The 19,255-nt window shown below is 54.2% G+C and overlaps 1 protein-coding gene across 1 annotated transcript in view; it reads left to right on the top strand.

The window, feature by feature from the left end:
- The first annotated feature begins 959 nt into the window (after nucleotides 1-959).
- CNPY1 (canopy FGF signaling regulator 1) overlaps nucleotides 960-19,255 on the top strand; it is a 37,603-nt gene continuing 19,307 nt past the window's right edge. The window contains 1 exon segment of the mRNA XM_060108865.1: nucleotides 960-1,055. Coding sequence (XP_059964848.1) covers nucleotides 960-1,055 — 96 coding nt within the window.

Genomic DNA, 19,255 nt, shown 5'->3' with positions numbered 1-19,255 from the left:
CTCTCATAGGCTGTGACAAGCGTCGAGTGCATGACACGTGGAGCACGACACGTGGAAGGCAGGAAGCGTCCATAGCGATGGCACCGTCGTGACTGTGGTTGGTCTTTGCTGCCATGGAGTCAGGCTGAGCCCTCGGCCACCCCATTCTGATGTACAACCAGGAAACAGCACAAGAAACGGGGTCGGGTCGGCCGTGCCCGCATTCAGATTTAAAGGTTATGCTGTTCTCCCAAAGACACCCCGAAATGCAGTGCTCGACTAGGACAGATAACGTCTTCACGCCTCGTTTAACGCCAGGCGAGTGGTCATGACCGACCGAGGCTTTGCCAGGCTCCTCCAGCATCCTCGGTCACAGCCGGGGCAAAGACAGCATGTTCAAAACCAGTTTCCTGTGGAGCAAATGAGGCTGACGCTAGAGGCTTCATTTACTTCATTTACCTTTTCTTGGTGAGAATTCTCAGCTGGGCAGCCCTGCCTGAGGAGAAGGGGCGGAATCAGCTGCGTAGCCCATTCGAGGTAAGTGGCAGAGGCTCCCTGAGGCTTTAAATTCAGCCAAAATGTGACTTTGGGAGCAGGGCCCAGTTTTGGACAAACCTTTTCCATTTGCAAAGGTTCCTTGGGTGTAGTTAATGCAACCCAGTGGGGCTCGAGGTCTCTGATGGACTCAGAGCATGGGTCTCCTTATTCTTCAAAAAAGCATGTTTTAAATGGAAAAATGAATGTGGTTTATAAAAACACGAGTACAAAAGGGGACGCAAAGAAAACTAGTCTCCGTTTGTCTGTCTTTGAAAACTGCACATTCCTGCCTTCGAAGAAGCAGCCAAAGGACAAGAGCCCATCCCAGCCCCCCGGGACTGTGGGTTTGCTGACTGTCCAGCTGGAGAACGGCTCACAGGAGCCTCACCCCCCTTCCAGAGAGATAACACATGCTTTGTGCTTGTTTAGTGTGCAGGGCCCTGATGGACAAGGTAGAGTACGACGTCACCAAGGCTCGGCAGAAGACCAAGGTGGGCTCCTTCAGAATAAATCCTGACGGGACGCAGGAGAGGAGAAAGGTAGCGGAAAAGAAATTATGTGCCAGTATATAATTGCGGATATGGGCAATTACCAGCCATTTATCCAAACAGCAGTTGGTCTTAATCTTCTAACCTTTCTCTTGTTCAGGGTATCAGCTCTAAATTGCTTCTGAGTCCTGGGGGACCCAAAGTAATCTTTAAGCTTGAAATTGAAGTCTCTCTCCCAGCACCTAAATTTTGTGTCTTGTCAAGTAGGAAGACATTTCTGCACTATTGCTCATCAGGATAAAAATAGCGCTTCCATGGTTCTTGGGCAAGGCCAGCAGGGGACCCAGAATGGCTGCAGGGGCTGCCCAGAGACCTCAAAGGCTGGGCACCCTCCCGCAGGCTCCCCACCCCTGCCTCCGAGATCCACAGAAGTTTCTAGTGTGGATAAGGATGCAAGACCCATCTCCGGGACAGACTCAGGCACCTGTCTGAGCGGAAAGATGGATGTCCTTCCACTACGGAGACCATGCAGAGAGGGGCCCAGCCCTCGGCATCTGATGGCAGGGGTCTGAGAAATCAGGAGGGACGGGGCCACGGTGAACTCAGGCTCCCGTGTCCTGCCCCAACCCCGCACTCAGGTGGTAAGCACTCAGAACAATAAGGCAATTTCATTGTCATCCTAAGGGAACCATAACAGGAAAAGGTGTTCCATAGCGTCATCCGGCTCGCTCGGAGCTGAACAGAAGTTGGTTTTGGATTTCCTGTTGGTTTGGCTGAGCACAGGCACCTTGTTTTAGAGCAAATGACCGAGGTGGGCCATCTGCTTTTTCCACCTCTTTCTGGAATTGTGTGCCCATCCAAGAGCCTGGGAGTAGGGCAAGGACAAGACCCACCAGGGGACTCTGTAGGGTATTGAACGCGTCTTTAAGGGAGGCCTAAGTGTGTGTTGAGCTATAGGAGGCCCCTCTAAGGAGGGCAGGACAGGGCTTCCCTAGTGGCGCAGTGGTTGAGAGTCCGCCTGCCGATGCAGGGGACACGGGTTCGTGCCCCGGTCCGGGAAGATCCCACATGCCGCGGAGCGGCTGGGCCCGTGAGCCATGGCCACTGGGCCTGCGTGTCCAGAGCCTGTGCTCCACAACGGGAGAGGCCACAGCAGTGAGAGGCCCGCGTACCGCAAAAAAAAAAAAGAAGGGCAGGACCGTCTTCCCCACAAAAGCCCATCTCCCATCATCTCACCAGGTAATTCACCAGAATTACCAGATAATTCTGATAACTCAGGTACTTTCCCGGGAAGAACAGTGACAACTCGCACCACTGCTCATCCACAGGCCTCGTTCCCGGTGACCAGGTGGCCCCATTGGTCCCAGCGACCTGCAGGGGAGGAGTAACCCTGGTCCCTGACACCGGCTGCAGAGGATTCTCACAGTCAGGCAGCGCCAGGAAAGGCGTGTGTGCCCGGGGCCATGGCAGCTTCGAAAATAAATGGAGGGTCACTATTGTAAGAGGTTAAAATGTGGGTTACCTGACCCATTGTTGGTGCACCTGGGCCAGGAGAGAAGAAGGAGTCTTTCTCTAACAGGTCAAAAGGCAAAAGAGAGTGACCCGGGAGACCCTGGAGGGTCAGGGAAGGAGCGGGGGCAAGGGTAGGGACGCGAGTCCCTGAGGGAGGACTGGGGAAGCTGGCGGCTCTTTATCGAGGACCTGCCATGACAGCCTTTAAGTGATTTCTAGTCCTGACAGCAACCTGCAAAATAGCTATGTTTTCTGTTGAGGACACGCAGAGCAGGCTAGCGGGGTCCCCGGGTCCCTCGGTGACTGCACTGCACACATAGGCCCTCCATCCTCCGAGCTCTCCTGCTGTGTCCGTGCTGAGGATCCCTGAACCCCCCGACATGGACTCACCTTTACCGGAAACAGGCCTGCTCTCCCTTCCCTATTGTCTTGTGCTTTGAGGCAGTCGAGTTGAAATCACGTTTTCAGTGTTGCTACAAACACTCCACCTGCTGAGCCGTTTGATAGCCATCATTCTGCTGCGTTCATCAGGTAGACCAGAGTGGCCTCAAAGTCCCGGCGACGGGGAGCGGGGCTGTCCTGGACCACGTCCCGCACGGAGCTGCTGCCTGGCGGTCTTGGGGAGACAGCCCCCGGGGGGCTTCTCCCCAGCCTTCGGCACTGGAGCCGGACTCTCCTGGCAGACACGTGGAGGGTACGCGGTGCCCGGAGAGGCTGGTCTTTAAGGCCCCGTGTTTTGGAGTCGTGTGGCTTTGGGGTTGAGGTGTGGAAGTCAGGTTTCCTGCCTGCGGTCAACGTGAAGCTAGTGATCACAGCAGCTCCCATGCTTTACAGAACCCAGCGGTCCTCCCTCCCTCTCCGAAAACTCTCCTCTGCTTCAAAGCCCCGTGGTTGTTTCCTCGGCCAGCGGGCTGCTTGGCCAAACTTGAAACACAGGGGCCTCTCGGCATGAAGTCGGGGCCTCACCCGCCGCCTTGGATGCAGGCCAGCTGTTCTTGCCGGGGGTGCTGATGTGGAGGCATCTCTGTCCTTCTGCTGGGGGCGCACAGCCTGTGTGTGCTCAGCTGAGTGTTCAAGAAACACAAAAAAAGCACAAGAAGCGCCTGGCAGGATCAGGCCGGAGCCCTGGCTGGGAGAGGTCTCAGATTCAGGGCGCTTCCTGGGTCCCTGACATGCCAGTCGAGGGTGACACGACCCATCTCCTGCCCCGTCCTGTCTTTTCTTTTCCTTTTTCGTTCTGTTTCTCCAACGATGGAAGGAAACACTGACCCATGGGCTGCGTCCTCCAAGCTGAGGGTCTGGGAAAGCCTGGCCTTCCTCAGAGGGAGGTGGGGAGCAACCCCGAGGGCCCATGTGCTGAGGGGCAGGGGCCCAAGTTGGCCTTTCCGGTGCAGTGTGGACAGTTAACGCACAGACTGGCTGCTGTCGATGCAGGCTGGTCGCTCGGGTGCAGCCTGGTGCTGGGGCAGCTCCGGGGAGGGCGGCGTTGGGGGAGGGCGTGGACAGCTGCTCTGGGCTGGGTCGCGCTGGGTGAGAAGGTGCCAGGTGGCTACTGTGGTACATTCTGCCCCCGGACGACAGCCGGGGAGGGAGCTGGCCCGTGTGACCGCTGCGGACGGCCACTGCCCCGTCGTGCTCTGTCCCCGAGGACGTGGGCGTGGAGGACACAGTAAGGGCGGGGCAGGCGCCCGAGGGGCCACGTGTCCTCCAAACAGCAGGTTCTGCTGAAGCAGCCCCAAGGACCTGGGGCCCTCGCACCGCCACGACCCGCCCAGGAGCGCCAGCCGTGCTGTCGCTGCTTGTCCTGGCGACGTTCTCTGTCCGGCCTTTTCTCCAGCCTCCACTCTGCATTGCCGCCCTGTGGCCTGCACAGCAATCAGCCCGCCCTCTTCTGTCCCAGGATTCCTTCCACGTGCATCCCAGCTGTGAAGTCCCAGCCGCTGGTCAGAAGCCAGGATGGCCCGGCCGGGGCGATCAGGGACCCTGGGAAGCACTGGCCTCGGGCTGTGCCCAGACTGCGGGAGTCAGGCCCAGGCCACGGTCAGTGAGGCCCCCTGGCCCCTGCCCACCTGCTGGCCCCACTTTGCTCTGGCTCGGCCCCGTGGTCGCGTGTCCCCCGGGTCCCAAGCTGGCCTTGCCTTGAGCCCTGTTCCCCTCTTTCCTTCCTTGGCTCCGTACACACATGAGCAGGGCTGCTTGCCCCTGCCGCTTGCGGGGCCACAGACTCCCAGACGTGGCCCCCCACGTGGCCACCTGCGGGATGCTGGCCTTCGGAGGATGGGGTGGGACTTGGGTGGGGTGGGGTCAGGGCTGGGGTCAAGGTTGGTGTCAGTGATGGATGAGGGGTGGGGTAGAGATTGGATAGGGTGGGGTCAGGGTTGGCATCAGGGTTAGCTGAGGTCAGGACTGGGGTCAGGGCTGGGGTCAGGGTTAGGTGGGGTCAGGTTTGAGGTCAGGATCGGGGTCAGGGTTGGGGTCGGGGGAGCTGTGGCAGATACAGCGGCTCCATTTCTCCCACTGACTCTGGGAGACGTGTTCTCTCCATCTGACAGTTTTCTCCGGTGAGCAGGAAGGGGATAGATTGGGGGTGGAGCAGCACAGGGAAACGGGTCTAATACTCCTCGGTGGGGGGACCTCTGAGGTGTCCTCTGCCTGGCTCTGGAACGTCCCCAGTGGAATGGGGCCCCAGCCGCCCCCGAGGATACACTTTACCGTCTCCCCCCTCTTCCGGCAGCACTGCCCCCTCCCCTCCCATGTTTGGAGAACCTCCCAAGGAAAACCCAGCCGAGATAGTTGCTGTAAAGCCCGCCCATGCAAACGGTCCCTCTGGCACCCCTCCTCCCCAGGAACCACCACCAGCTCCCCACCTGGCAGCGGTGGGCGGGGAGACCCTTAGGGAGAAGCGCTGTTTTCTTGGAGGTGTCACCCAGCAAGGCCTACGACAGGTGCTCCACAGCCTCAGTGGACGGCGGGGCTTAGGGCCTCAAAGCCAGGCTCGGGCTCCTGACCTGGGTGGCCTAGAGGGAGGGACATGCGGTACGGGGGTGTGAGAAAGTAAGTCTGGTTTGCTTGAATTGGCTCCATCCTCGAGGCATCGTGCAGGCCTGCTATGAACGTCAAGTTCAAATAGAGAATGTATCGTCGATAATAATGACCATGAGGGGCTTCCCTTGTGGCGCAGTGGTTGAGAGTCCGCCTGCCGATGCAGGGGACACGGGTTCGTGCTCCGGTCCAGGAAGATCCCACATGCCGCGGAGCGGCTGGGCCCGTGAGCCATGGCCGCTGAGCCTGCGCGTCCGGAGCCTGTGCTCCGCAACAGGAGAGGCCCCAACAGTGAGAGGCCCGTGTACTGCAAAAATAAATAAATAAATAAATAAAACCATTTAAAATAAATAAATAAATAAAATAATAGTGACGATGAGACCAATATCTCCTTACACTAGACTCTAAAGCTGTTTTTGTTAAATTCTTTCAACAACTGTGGGAGGTGAATGAAGCCACTTTAATTAGCTTCATGTTAGAAATACAGAAGATGAGGCTCAGAGAGCTTCAGTGACTCAATTTTGACAAACTGGTATTAACTTAATTGGCTGATAAGTCAGTTTAGCTCTTGATAGAGTTGCCCCATCCTGGTGCACACCGCACAACATCAGGTTACTGTGGTGTCCTGGGGCCGTGCAGTACACAACCTGCACAACTGTCCATGGGACCCTGTTTGCTAACAAGATGAGAGAGATGGGCTATTGTAACAGGGCAGCTAAGAGGCAGAGGGGAATTCAGTCCGTCAGCAACCTTCAGACTGCAGGCTGCCACCCACTAGTGGGCCATAAATCAGTAGAGTGGGGTGAAACTAGCATAGAAAAATACACATAAAATATCAGAGTGCATCTTATAGAAGAGGAAACTATTATCTCGTGACACTTTATGTGATGAGTTGCAATGTAGAAAGTGGGTCATGTCCAAAAAGTTGAAAGCCACCATAGCAGATGGCTGTTCTCAGCATGGGACAGTAGCCTAAAGATATTTCATTTGGGAAGATTATTCATACCCAAACAATGCCACAGTAATGCCTGATTCCCCATGCGGAAACAATCAGAGCTTCTCCCCTGAGACCGGGTATTACGGCAGAAACAGCACTGGGTTCGGCGGTCTATACAGCCTGTGGACCAGGGAACCAGAGCGCCATGAGCTCCAGTGGTGTCTTCCCAGCCCAGCGGTGGCCCCAGCGGCCTGGCTCCTGGCTCACGGCCGCTGAAGCTCAGGAGTCGTGCTCTGGCACCGTGACCGCCCTGAGTCAACACACCACGTACGTGTCCAGCCCACGCTGAGTATGGTGTAGAGAAGGAATTCTCACCCCGAGGGAGGGAGCACCCTGACCCAGAGCTCTCAGAAGGAGCCACTGTGCGCACCGCATGCAGCGACAGTGAGGAATGGATTTGGTCTCTGTCCCCGTTCCTGGCACTAGAGCTTTATAACGTGACCGCTGCTCGTTTCCAACATGCTGCCGTGGGAAGCTCTCAGCTTCAAAGGACAGACACACCAGCTAAAAGCAGTTTGGCCATAAGAGCATTTCCTGTCCTACACAATAAAAAGTCTGAGCACAGGTGGTTCTGCGGTGGCGGAGGTGAGTTCCGTGGCCCCGGGGCACCATGAGTGACCTCATTCCTTTCTGTCCTTCTTTTCTGCTGCTCTTGGCAGTAGGAGAGAGCTCAGCCTCATAGGCTGGTTCTCTTCGTGGTCCCCGCACGGCTGCCCGTCTCCAGGTGTCGCATGTAGACAACGTTCAGAGCAAAAGACGGAAAAGTTTTGCATTCCGTTCTTTTTTAACAAGTGGGGAATTTGTCCAAAAGACGCCCGACACCCCATCCCCACGAGCCTCCTGCTCGTATCTCATGGTCAGGAGACCACTGGGCCAGGGAATGGGCCCACCTCGAGGGTCCCCATCAGTTGAGGCCCAACCCCGAGGCTGAGGGGCGCCTGCCTGAGCAGAGGAGGGGCGACATAAGAGGGTCCGTCAGCCTGAGGGTCGGGGGTGGCTTTGTGGCAGGTGTCCGCCAGCCGCCCGCACGTCAGCCACGTGCTGTGAGCGTGAGGGCCCAGGAAGCAGCATGACCAGTGGCTGGAGACCCCAGTGTGGTGATGGCTCTGAAATGGGTCGGGGGACTGTCCTGAGTTCCTTCGTGCAGTTTCCTGTAAGCGAAAGAAAGAGATGATGTGCGCGTGGGTTGCAGGGCTGGAAGCTACACCTAGCAGACAGGAATCGGGGGGCCACCCCTATGTTGTTCTATGGACATCGTAAGCCCATGGTTCACACCTTAATAAATATATTACTTGGAGAACAACTGTGAATAAAATTACGTTCACAGGAACCTGCGAGGCAGCGTGTAAAAAAAATCAGAAAGGTGTTTTCCAGTTTTTAAGTCCAAAAAAGAGGCAACTAATGAGTGTATACAGACGACCCTTGGGTACGAGTATCTCTTCCTGGGGTGAAGGGACACAGAATCCACACTGCGGTGGTGACGGGGTCGTCTCTGGCCTTACCTGAGCTGCTTTTCTTTTTGCTCATCTTTCAAACGTTTTTTCATAATGAACAGATTATTACTGTGACATTAAAAAATAGTTTGGGTTATTTTTTTGAGAAATCAGAAGAATTCCATGTCATTTCAGGAGTTCCAGTTCTCAAAAGCAGCCTTGCTCTTAGTGAGACGGAAACCACGCACAGATACACGATGCCCTCATACAAACCACTCAGCAGGAAGCGGCGAAGCGGCCGCCCCGGGTTTGTGCAGCCTCCGTTCCTGGTTCCTGGTGCTCCTGGTTCTGTGCTGTCCTTTGAGGTCTGGACAGTCCCGGGAAGGCGGGGCTCGTGAAGGGTGGCTGTCACTTTGTCTCTGGTGGACTCTTCTTCCCGTGACCAGGGCGGGCTCAGGACCGAGGGTCTGAGATAAGTTGATCTCATGTTTCTCAACCGTCTACAAGGAAACGAGCCGAATTAGTGTGTTCAGCAATCGACAGCCTGACTGGTTTCCTTCCACTCTCCATTTTCCTTTCCTCTTAAAGAAGATTGAGTGACTTTTCTCGTCCTCAAGACAATATACTTGGGTTCTTTGCACCTTTATCATTATTTTTTTTTGGTGGCTTTTATTGTGTATCATTCTCTTTTACTTCTTTTCTTTCTTTCATTTTTTAAAAAGAGAAATACTCCTGCTCTAGCGTTGATTTATGATGCTGCGTATATCTTTATCGCTCATAAAGAGAGGGGAGGCCTCCCACGATGAGAGCTGGCCTCCTGCCCACGTCGGGTCCAGTGCAGGTTGGCAGGGGAGGCCACTCCACGTGGTCACCCAGGGACCCAGGCTCCTCCTATCCAGTCCTCAGTGTTCTCTGCATTCCTGGGAGGATGGGGCACCTCGGGAAGGTTTCACGGGCAGACCTAAAAGTGGGGTGTCTCACTTCTGCCCACATGCAGCGGCTGGGACTCTGTCACTCGTGCTCACCTGATTGCAAGACAGCTGTGTCCAGGAGGAGAAAGAAATGGGATGCTGGGACTTCCCTGGTGGCGCAGTGGTTAGGAATCCTCCTGCCAATGCAGGGGACGTGGGTTTGAGCCCTGGTCCGGGAAGATCCCACATGCCGCGGAGCAACTAACCCCGTGCGCCACAACTACTGAGCCTGCGCTCTAGAGCTCGTGCTCCACAACAAGAGAAGCCACCGCAATGAGAAGCCCGTGCACCGCAACAAAGAGTAGCCCCCGCTCGCTGCCACTAGAGAAAGCCCTCGCCCAGCAACAAAGACCCAACGCAGCCAAAAATAAATAAAATTTTTTTAAAAATTAAAAAAAAGAAACGGGACGGTGACCATTCAGCAGTTTCTGCCATGCGGCCGCTGGGGAGAAGCTACGACCCGGGAGCTCTGTGGTGCGCAGTGTGTGCGCCTCAGGTTACCAGGCGTCTACTGTGTCACCCGAGTGACGTTGCCTCAAACCTATTACTTCGAGCCCCAGCACAGAGCAGCCCAAAGCCCGTTAATCTCCCCAATGGAGCGCAGCCAACAGCCCACCTCGGCTCGGCGAAGCCTGGCCTTGTTCCACGGACGCTCCGTCCCAGGTGGTCACAGCTGGCCACTCACATCGCTATTTTGCCACTGCAGTCCTGGGATTAGCAGGGTCCCGCTTTAAATGGAACCCGATCTCAGTGCCTCTACCCAGGTAAGGACAGCGGCCCCAGATCCCCTTCCCAGAGGGCTTGTGGCCTGCAGACAATTCTTGTACCAGACAACATCTCAGGGAGGGTTCTGCCGAGTGTGAGAAGCCCTGCAGTGACTTTAAACAGAAAGAGATTTAACGCGGGGTTTAGATGCTCCCACGCAGCCACCAGGGAGCTGCTTCCTCTGCTGCTGTCAGGACGAGGGGACTCACGAGGCCACGGCCAGGCGGCCATGGGGTTCAGGAAGATTCGAGCTCAGCCAGGGCACCTGTGGCCACTCTAGCCTCGGAGCCAGGACACCCCTGCTGCCTTTGTGCCACAGAAAGGAGACAACGGCAGCCCCCCGCCCTCCACCGCTGCCTTTTCGAACCACAGACACGCTTATCCTTCGCGGGACCCGCAATGGGGTATCGGGGGCCGCTCCGGAACCCCCAGGCCAGAAGAAGCAGCACAAAGATGGGCTCCCTTCACGCCACCCTCTGGGTCACAGATGAGCACAGCAGATCAGCCAGACCTACGTCCCATAAAGAACTCCAGTTGTGGGCTTCCCTGGTGGCGCAGTGGTTGAGAGTCCGCCTGCCGATGCAGGGGACATGGGTTCGTACCCCGGTCCGGGAAGATCCCACATGCCGCTGAGCGGCTGGGCCCGTGAGCCATGGCTGCTGAGCCTGCGTGTCCGGAGCCTGTGCTCCACAGCGGGAGAGGCCACAATGGTGAGAGGCCCGCGTACCGCAAAAAAAAAAAAAAAAAAAAAAGAACCCCGGTTGTAAGTGATCCTGGAATTGGGGGTTCGCTGGCTGGCCTCTGCAGTCCGCAGCGGCAGGTGGGCAGGGGAGCTGAGCGCCCATCTGCACACCACCGGCGTCCAGGAGCCTGGGGGCCGCTCGTGATGATGAAGAGGAGACCCTGGGGGCCGTGGCCTGGGCTCTGTGGGTTCAAGCCTTTTACGTCCTTCTGACGGGTCTTCCTTCTTATTTCTGTGGGTGCCGTGACTTTCTCCCCTTTCTTCTTAAACCTGGTGTGTTTGACCTAAAGGTGTTGGCTTCTCCCCACCTCTGGGAAACTGTCCCTCCGAGGTCAGGTGCTCCTGGTCTCCCCTCCCGATGGTCTCAAACTCTGGCAGAGAGAAGGGTCTGCCTGAAAACCTCCCCGGATGCAGGGGCGGAGGGGCCTGAGACCCCCAGGGGGCCACGGAGCTGTAACCACAGGGAAGAAAACACGCATTAGTATCAACTACCATGTCGTGTCCCGAACGCTGGGTCGGTCCCAGAAGCATCTGCAGGTGCTCGGAGCACCACAGCAGGAACACCTGGTCGTGGAAGGTGGTTAGGGAATCGGGACGGGGGTCTGAGCCTGCTTGCTGGCTCGTCTCTGAGCGGCAGAGCCCTCTCCTGCCCTCTGCGCAGGGCTGCACGTCCACCGCCTTTCCTGCATCCACACAGCCCAGACCTCTCCCTCAGGAACCGGGTCCCCAGCTGCCTTTGCCTCCCTTCCCAGAGAACATTCCTGACCCAGAGGGTGTCAGCCGCCTTGGCCTCTCAACTCCATACCCCAGGAAGAGGCGACATACCCCAGCTTCCCCAGGCTGCTGGACACGTGGACAAGGGCACGGAAGGGGCTTCCCGGCACTTGTCCACTCAGTGCCCGGCCAGCCTGCTGCTCCCCACCAGAGGTATGGGGCGTCTGGGATCTGCAGGACTGTTGATCTCTTCTTCACCTGAGGCTGGAGTCCCATCTACTTTCCAGACTCCATGCCAGCCCCTTGCTCCTGCTGGAGGGGGGGCGAGCTGTCTGAATTGCCCAGGACCTGCCCAGGGCGGCGGTGCAACTGGCCATTGCCCCAGGCTGGAACTGCCCGCAGCCCCCAAATCCTCTGCTCAGCCTGAGCCGCCTCCAGAGAGGCCAGGGTGGAAATGCAAACCCGGAGGACAAGAGCAAGTGTTTGCATGTGTGTGTGAGCACACGTGTGTGCACACGCATGCACACGTGGGAGAGTGCATGTGTGTGCGCATGCATGTGTGAGCACCGCGTGTGGGTGTGGGTGTGAGCGTGCCTATGTGCACACGGCACAAACCCATTAGCTCGCAGTCGCCCATCACAGAGCAGAGAGTGGAGACTTGATCAGCCGAGGGTGATATAGGGAAGGAGGGAGCTGCCAGCCTGGGCAGGCCTGGTTGGGACCCACCGAGATCGGGGGACCGCTGGTGGCCCCGAGGGCGGGGAAAGGCACGTTACCGCGGCCCGACCATCTGGTGGCCTTCATTCGGTGTGGGTGCTCAGTGCTCTTCCCGGCGAGGCCAGCAGAGGGACCTTTTCCCCAGGGCTTCCTGTCCTGGCTGGCGCCTCAACAAGGGTTAACCAGCCCTCCCCCCAAACCACGAGGATTAAAAATTCATGCTGTCCCCAGGGCATGTGGGGCGGAGGGGTGACGTAAAATTAAAAGGGAAAGAGAAGATTATTTTTAATCGTCTTGGTGCGTGTTGAAACAATGAAGGGAGAGCAAAGCCGCTAAAAGTTTGTCCCATTAGATTGAGCCACCAAGGACAGACTTTGCCACCAGGAGCAGGTAATTGCAAACTGCGTATTTTCCTCTTCTAAATAAGAAAATCGCTTTAATCCCATAGAGATTGTTTCTCCGGTCAAAGGGGCTCAGATTTTCACTGTGCTTGTCGTTGTGGGCGAGTGGAATTCAGACTTGATGTCAACTTCTGCCTCTCGAGGGGCTTCAAGTCAGACGAGGGGAATCGTGGAAAGTGAGCGTCCCGTGCGTCCCAAAGACCGTCCTGACACGGCATGGGTCAGCCGGGTCTTCTCTGGGGTCTCCTTCCGGGGACCCTCTCTACCCTATTACCTGGGTGGTCTGCAGCCTCTGCCACCCCCCAGCTTGGGCACGTACTTAAAAATAAAAGGAACAAACATTAACTTTGCTTTGAGAATCTTTTTGGAGATGGCACAAAGTTTCCTGTGTTCGCTCTCTCTCTGACTAATGGGCATGTTCCAGGATTGCATATAGAGCAGTTCCTTTTTTTTAAATTTCATTGATGTAGAGTTGATTTACAATGTTGTGTTAATTTCTGCTGTACAGCAAAGTGATTCAGTCATACATACATATACATTTTTTCATATTCTTTTCCATTAGGGTTTGTCACAGGATATTGAATAGCATTCCCTGTGCTCTACAGTAGGACCTTGTTGTCTATCCATCCTATAGATAATAGTTTGCATCTGCTGACCCCAAACTCCCCGTCCATCCCTCCCCCACTCCCCTCCCCCTTGGCAACCACAAGTCTGTTTTCTATGTCTGTGGGTCTAGAGCAGTTCCATTTGTTTGCCAACTGAAAACGTGTCAAGGTTCTGAACAGCCCAGCTCTGGCTTATTCCTTTCTCCTGCCTTCCCTGCTGTGGACGGGGCAGGAGGCTGAGGAAGAGAGGCACAGACACCTGCTGTCCCGGGTTTAGCGTGTTTGGGGATGACTGTGATGGGGCAAAGCCCTTGGAAACGCGGTTCTGCAGTTGTCTGTGCGTGGTTATGCTGATTCCCAAGTCACCACATATGCATTATCTCTGTATGGTTTATTCTTAGCTCCTCTAAGGCATAGACGACCCCCCAGAGATGTCTCGCTATCTTTGATCTGTATGTCAGCAAGCGTGAATGGATAGCCATTGAAGATTTTTTTGGTTTTATTGAATGATAAAGGAGAAATTAGTGTATTTTGTTTTCTGACTATAGACTGAGGAGGAGATGGTTGGTAACATAAAATACAGCCATGGCATAAAAAGGTGTCCTGGTCCCCAAATGGTCAAAGAATCGTTTAAAAAGACAATGACCCAGAGAAAGAAACAGCCCTCAGGGCTGTGCACGGATCGGCAAGCAGAGAAGATGGGACTGTCTTTGTTATAAATCAGCCATTAAAGAAAATCAGGCTGAACTTTCAGAACCAATTTTTTTCCCTCTCTAAATTTCAGTCTCATTTTCGCTTATGGAGTGTCCTACCAGATGCTGATCTAAGTAAACTCCTATTTATGATTTTGAACAGATGTTGATGCACATTCTGTTTTACCTGCTCAAGCTGTTATCTGAGATCCAAGCTGACTTGGTTCTCACACTTTCACCAAAAATTTGGGTGATTTGCTGTGAGGGGGACTTGTTCTCCCAGGTCTGTCTGATGCATCCTAGGACATCAGGGGCTCAAGGCTCAGCCCTCCAGGGAACCGAGGAGGCAACGTCCCCCTTTCCCCCACGGACGAGGCATTTCCCTGGATCTCTGTCCCTTTAGCCATCACCCACTTGTGCCCACATTTTGCCAGGATGTCCGATTGCCGTCTGCCCGCTGGATTGTGAGGTGCTGAAAGCAGCCAGAGTTCCTGAAGTCTCAGCCAAGGAGCTCTTAGGAAACAGACAAATCAGGAATGATCCCATGTCCGAACACAGCTGTGCCTCACCAGCACACCGCCCCTGACAAGGAAGAGCTCGTATCCCAACCCGCAGAGGGAGAGGAGGAGAAAGGCAGGATAGAACAGCCTGATAAAATCAGGGTCAGCCAGCCGAAGGCGGACAGCACACCAGTATCTGGTCGTGCACTCAGCAAGTCCTCGGTCTGAGGCTTGAGGACCTCTCCTACTGTCCAAACACATTTTTAACCTTCTAAATGTTATCCAAACCTCCCAAGTTCAAATGTCACGACCACTCTAATGACCTACACGCAAGTTCACACAATTTTGAGGGAAAGAAATCTTTAATTTAGTTTAGTGTTAAGTGACAGAGACCAGTGCCAAATATGGACACTATTCCTTAAATTTCAATTAAAAAAAAAGTGAATGTAGAAGGCAGAGAAGATTGATTGTCACGAATTTTGGCCTAGTATGACCCAATTTTTTTTCTTTTTAAGAGTCTATGTACAAGGAGAAGCCTATTTCCAAATAAAGTGTACATGGTCACCCATTTTCCAGCGCCCACTCTCAGAGGCCTGGAGGCCAGCGTGCTCACCTGCGGGGCGAGGCAACACCTGGGAAACTGGTTGGTCAGCAGTGGTTCTGCACTGGGGGTGACACGGGGCAACGTCTGGAGACGTGCTTGGTTTTCACAACAGGGGGGAGGGGCGCTGCTGGCATCTGCGGGTAGAGGCCAGGGGCACAGCCTCCATGACAAAGGATTATCTGGTCTTAAATGTCAACAGCACCGAATTCGAGAAGCCCTGTTCTGCGGAAACCAGGAATTTTCTTTACTTAGATCCAGAATTCTGGTGTTTGGAGAAAGTTGTGGCTGTAACTTTACAAAGAACGGCCCCCCCGGAGTTGCGTGGCCATCCTATGACTGAAGCCCTTGGCTGCTGGTTTTGGACCTCGGCTGTGGTCTGATCAAGTTCGGAGAGAGTGACACACCAGCAGGACATAAAGGAGGGAAGGGGCATGAAAAAAATCACATGCATGGGCTTCCCTGGTGGTGCAGTGGTTGAGAGTCCGCCTGCCGGTGCAGGGGACATGGGTTCGTGCCCTGGTCCGGGAAGATCCCACATGCCGCGGAGCGGCTGGGCCCGTGAGCCATGGCTGCTGAGCCTGTGCGTCCGGAGCTCCGCAACGGGAGAGGCCACAACAGCGAGGGGCCCGCATACCGCAAAAAAAAAAAAAAAAAAAAAAAAAAGTCACACGCAAATCTGGTGAGGCGGTGTGCTGGATAGAGTAGCGCTCTACCCACCCTCCCACCCCCCGCAATGCACATCCACCCAAAGCCTCAGGTTGCGACCTTATTTGAAAATAGGATCTTTGCATATGTTTGTAGTTAAGATGAGGCCATCTTGGATAAAGATGGGCCCTGATTCAGTGACTGGAGTCCTTGCAGGGAGGCCAGCAGACACAGAGATGCCCAGAGGGAGATGCAGGCAGGACACCCAGGATGGCCAAGGGCACCCGAGGTTGGAGCGAGGCCGGGAGAGCACGGCCTGCCGAGCCAGCCGCGGACGGCAGCTCCCGGCAGGTTCTCCCTCCTGTGGCCTCCCAGGCTCCGAAGCCCAGTATTCATTGCTGGGGGGCAGTCGTTTCCCTGGCAGGTGCAGAATCTTTGTCTGTAACCAGGTCTCTAACAAAGAAGAGACACTTAAAAGGCAGAGATGACAGTGCACGGAGGGAGGGGGCCGCGTGTCGCCCTGGAGGGGCGTGAAGACCACCTGCTCTCCCGCGGGGCTCGGCTCTGGGTGGGGAAGCTGCCTCAGCCTACACGGCCTGCTCGGGGGGCTCCGACGTGTGCTTTTCAAGGGCTGGACTTGAACGTCCCTTCTCTCCGGCTCCAAGCGAACTCCACGATGGGGTCAGCCCCCAAGTCCCCTGCCGAGCTTCAGAGCTTCATGTGGGACAGAGGAGGAAACGTCGGGGCCCTGCTCGCGATGAGATGAATTGAGAGGACAAACAGAAGTGCTGGAGCGGACAAAGGTTCAGCTGAGAGCCTTTAAAATTTACATTAAGAGAGGTCTGATTCCCCTGCCCACCGTTTAAGTCAAGTGAAAAGATAATTAGGCTCTGTGGGCTCTTCTCATGCCCTTCCTCCTGAACTTTCTGGAAACATCAGAGGGAAGGAGGCCTCTCCGGCCAATTGAATGGTCTGAGTTTGGTCTGTCTGGAGAGCTCTATGTAAAAATATGGGATGAAGAGTAGCCTTTAATATTTCAGAGGCTGCCGGGTCCGCTAATAAGATCACCTGCTTAGCCAGACAGCTCTGTCGGTGGCTGTCCCGGGGTTTCAGGGAAGGAGCCGAGTTCTTGGGGGAGGGTTGGGCCGTGCCACCCAGAGGCTGGGTTTCCGGGGGCTTCTGGGGGTCCCTAGACACCGGGGAGCAGTGGGCTGGGAGCCCCTGATGGGTGTTTGAGCAGTTTTCAGGTGGTACCTAAATTGAACTAGAGGACATGCCTGTCTGGTGACTCTACTTTGGGTTTTCAAATTTTTCTTCATTAAAAAACTTACATTGGGCTCCCCTGGTGGCGCAGTGGCTGGGGGTCCGCCTGCCGATGCGGGGGACGCAGGTTCGTGCCCCGGTCCGGGAGGATCCCACATGCTGCGGAGCGGCTGGGCCCATGAGCCATGGCCGCTGGGCTTGCACGTCCGGAGCCTGTGCTCCGCAGCGGGAGAGGCCACAGCAGTGGGAGGCCCGCATACCGCAAAAAAAAAAAAAAACAACTTACATTGCAGAAGTAACACAGTAATTTGAACTAGAGATACACAGAAAAAAAAGTTTGTAACAGTCCCTTCCCCCCACTCCCCAGTGGCTTCCCACCCACTCAGATAATCCAGGGTGAGAGCACTTCCTTCCTAGCATCCTCCACACCCACTCAAACCTGCACAAACATACCCATTTGATATGTTTTAGTTTTTGTCTTTTAGTCATTTAAAAATAATAGTGGGACTTCCCTGGTCGTCTAGTGGTTAAGACTCTGTGCTCCCAATGCAGGGGGCCTGGGTTCGATCCCTGGTCAGGGAAGTAAGATCCAACATGCCGTGTGGCACGGCCAAAAAATAAAATAAAATAGTAAAATCATGCTACATATATTCCTCTGAAGACTGTGGAAATGTTCAATGAAATATATATATATATATATATATATATATATATATATATATATATATTTGGCAGCACTGAGCAGCATGTGGGATCTTGGTTCCCCAACCAGGGATCGAACCCTCATCCCCTGCAGTGGAAGCGCAGAGTCTTAACCACTGGACCGCCAGGGAAGTCCTCAGTGAATTTAAATGTTACGTTTGAATGCTCTCCTTACACTGTAGACCAGACTGTTTCTCCTCCCATTCGCATGCTGAAGACCTAACACGCTGCCACACCATGTGACCGTGTTGGATGGAGATGGGGTCTTTGAGGAGGTGATCCGGGTTAAATCAGGTCATACGGTGGGGTCTCAATCTGACGGGACTGGTGTCCTTATAAGAAGAGAAAGAGACGCCAAAGCTCTCTCTTTCTGCCACGTGAGGTCACAGAGAGAAGGTGGCCATGGGCAAACCAGGGAGCGGGTCCTCACCAGACACCAAATCAGCCGGCTCCTTGACCTTGGATGTCCAGCCTCCCGAACTGTGATAAAAATTTTCTACTGGTCAATCCACCAAATTTGTGATGTTTTGTTACGGTGGCCCAAGCTAAGATGCTCACTTAATGAAAATATGTCATGGACCCCCTCCAGGTCAGTGGATGGAGATCTAGCCTGGCCAATGAGACCGTTCTCCTGTAGATGGACACACAGGTTGTTTCCAGTTTGTTGCTACTACAGCAGAATAGGCAACAAGCCTCCTTGATTACATGCCCCCGTGTCTGGTGCATGTGATTTCTGCAGGACAGACTCTCCAGAGGGCAGGGGTCAAAGAGTAGGTACATCTTCACTGGAATCCATGTCGCCAGGTTACTTTCCCCAAAGGTTGCCGCATGTTATGTCCCTACTGGCCATGGATGAGACCTTTCTTGCATTTTTGCACCAGATAATATAATTGTTTAATTTCTGCTAATCTAAAACATGAAAGATGGCATTTCATTTTCGTCTTAATTTCCCTTTCAGTGGCTCCTAGGTTGTTAAGCAGATTTCCTGTGCTTCGAGTTGCTTATTTGTATCCTTTACCCATTTTCTGTTGGGTTGTTTGTCTTTCACGTTATATCCCAAGTCACCGTGTAAGGACAGGCAGCTCCATGCTGCCCACACGTGTTCTTGGTTGGGATTTGTCTGTGGCTTTGCACCCTTTGCCCCACAGTCTCTTCTCATGACGCCTTTGGGTGTCTCATCTTGTTCAAGAACACCTCCCCCCCCATTTGTCATACTAAAGGTTTTCTGAATTTTCTTCCAATAGTTTGTGCTTTTATGTTTCAACATTGAGTCTGTACAGAACGCAGTTTTTGGATATGGTATGAGGTATGATCCAGCTTTCTTTTCTTCCAGCTGAAAGCAAGTCATATGTGTTAGCACCATTGATTAAACGAACCGTACTCCCCTCCCTGTTGCATTAGAAGGACACTACGTTAGCTTTTCTCAAAGATAAATTTGTCAGAGGCTGAAATACAGACGTTCCCTCACACGTTCTGGACGTTCAAGTATTCTTGTGGCTCTTTTAGAGTATTTGTTAAATCCTGCATTTTATCCTAGTTATCTGTGTGCTGTCCTACGTCTCTACCCAGAGGGACACATTTTATCTTGTATCTCCCCACTCCCTACGCCACATAGCGCAATACTTTGCTCATAGTGTGTTCTCCATTTCTGTGAAATAAGAGAATAGATGTTTGCTTGATAGGTGTGTCACTTCTTCTCCTTTGGTTCTGTGAGGTGTCTGGGGACTATTTCCACTATTTTGTGAAGCCCCTGGGAAAATGATAGAATGTCAAGGAAAAAAGAGGATTCGTCCCCTGTTACCTCCTGGGTATTTAATTAGATGATGTTATACGTGTCTGTGGTATCAGGCTTGTGCTGATCAAGCCCAGGATGACATAAAAGGAGCCTATGATACCAGAGTTAGAGTTTCTAGACTTGGGAAGGCTGCCCGGTGCCCTCAGCCCTG

Source organism: Mesoplodon densirostris, chromosome 9 (genome assembly GCF_025265405.1).
Source record: "Mesoplodon densirostris isolate mMesDen1 chromosome 9, mMesDen1 primary haplotype, whole genome shotgun sequence".
In the NCBI taxonomy this organism is placed as follows: domain Eukaryota; kingdom Metazoa; phylum Chordata; class Mammalia; order Artiodactyla; family Ziphiidae; genus Mesoplodon; species Mesoplodon densirostris.
Note: the sequence above shows the minus strand (reverse complement) of the source record. Positions and strands in the feature narration are given on the sequence as shown.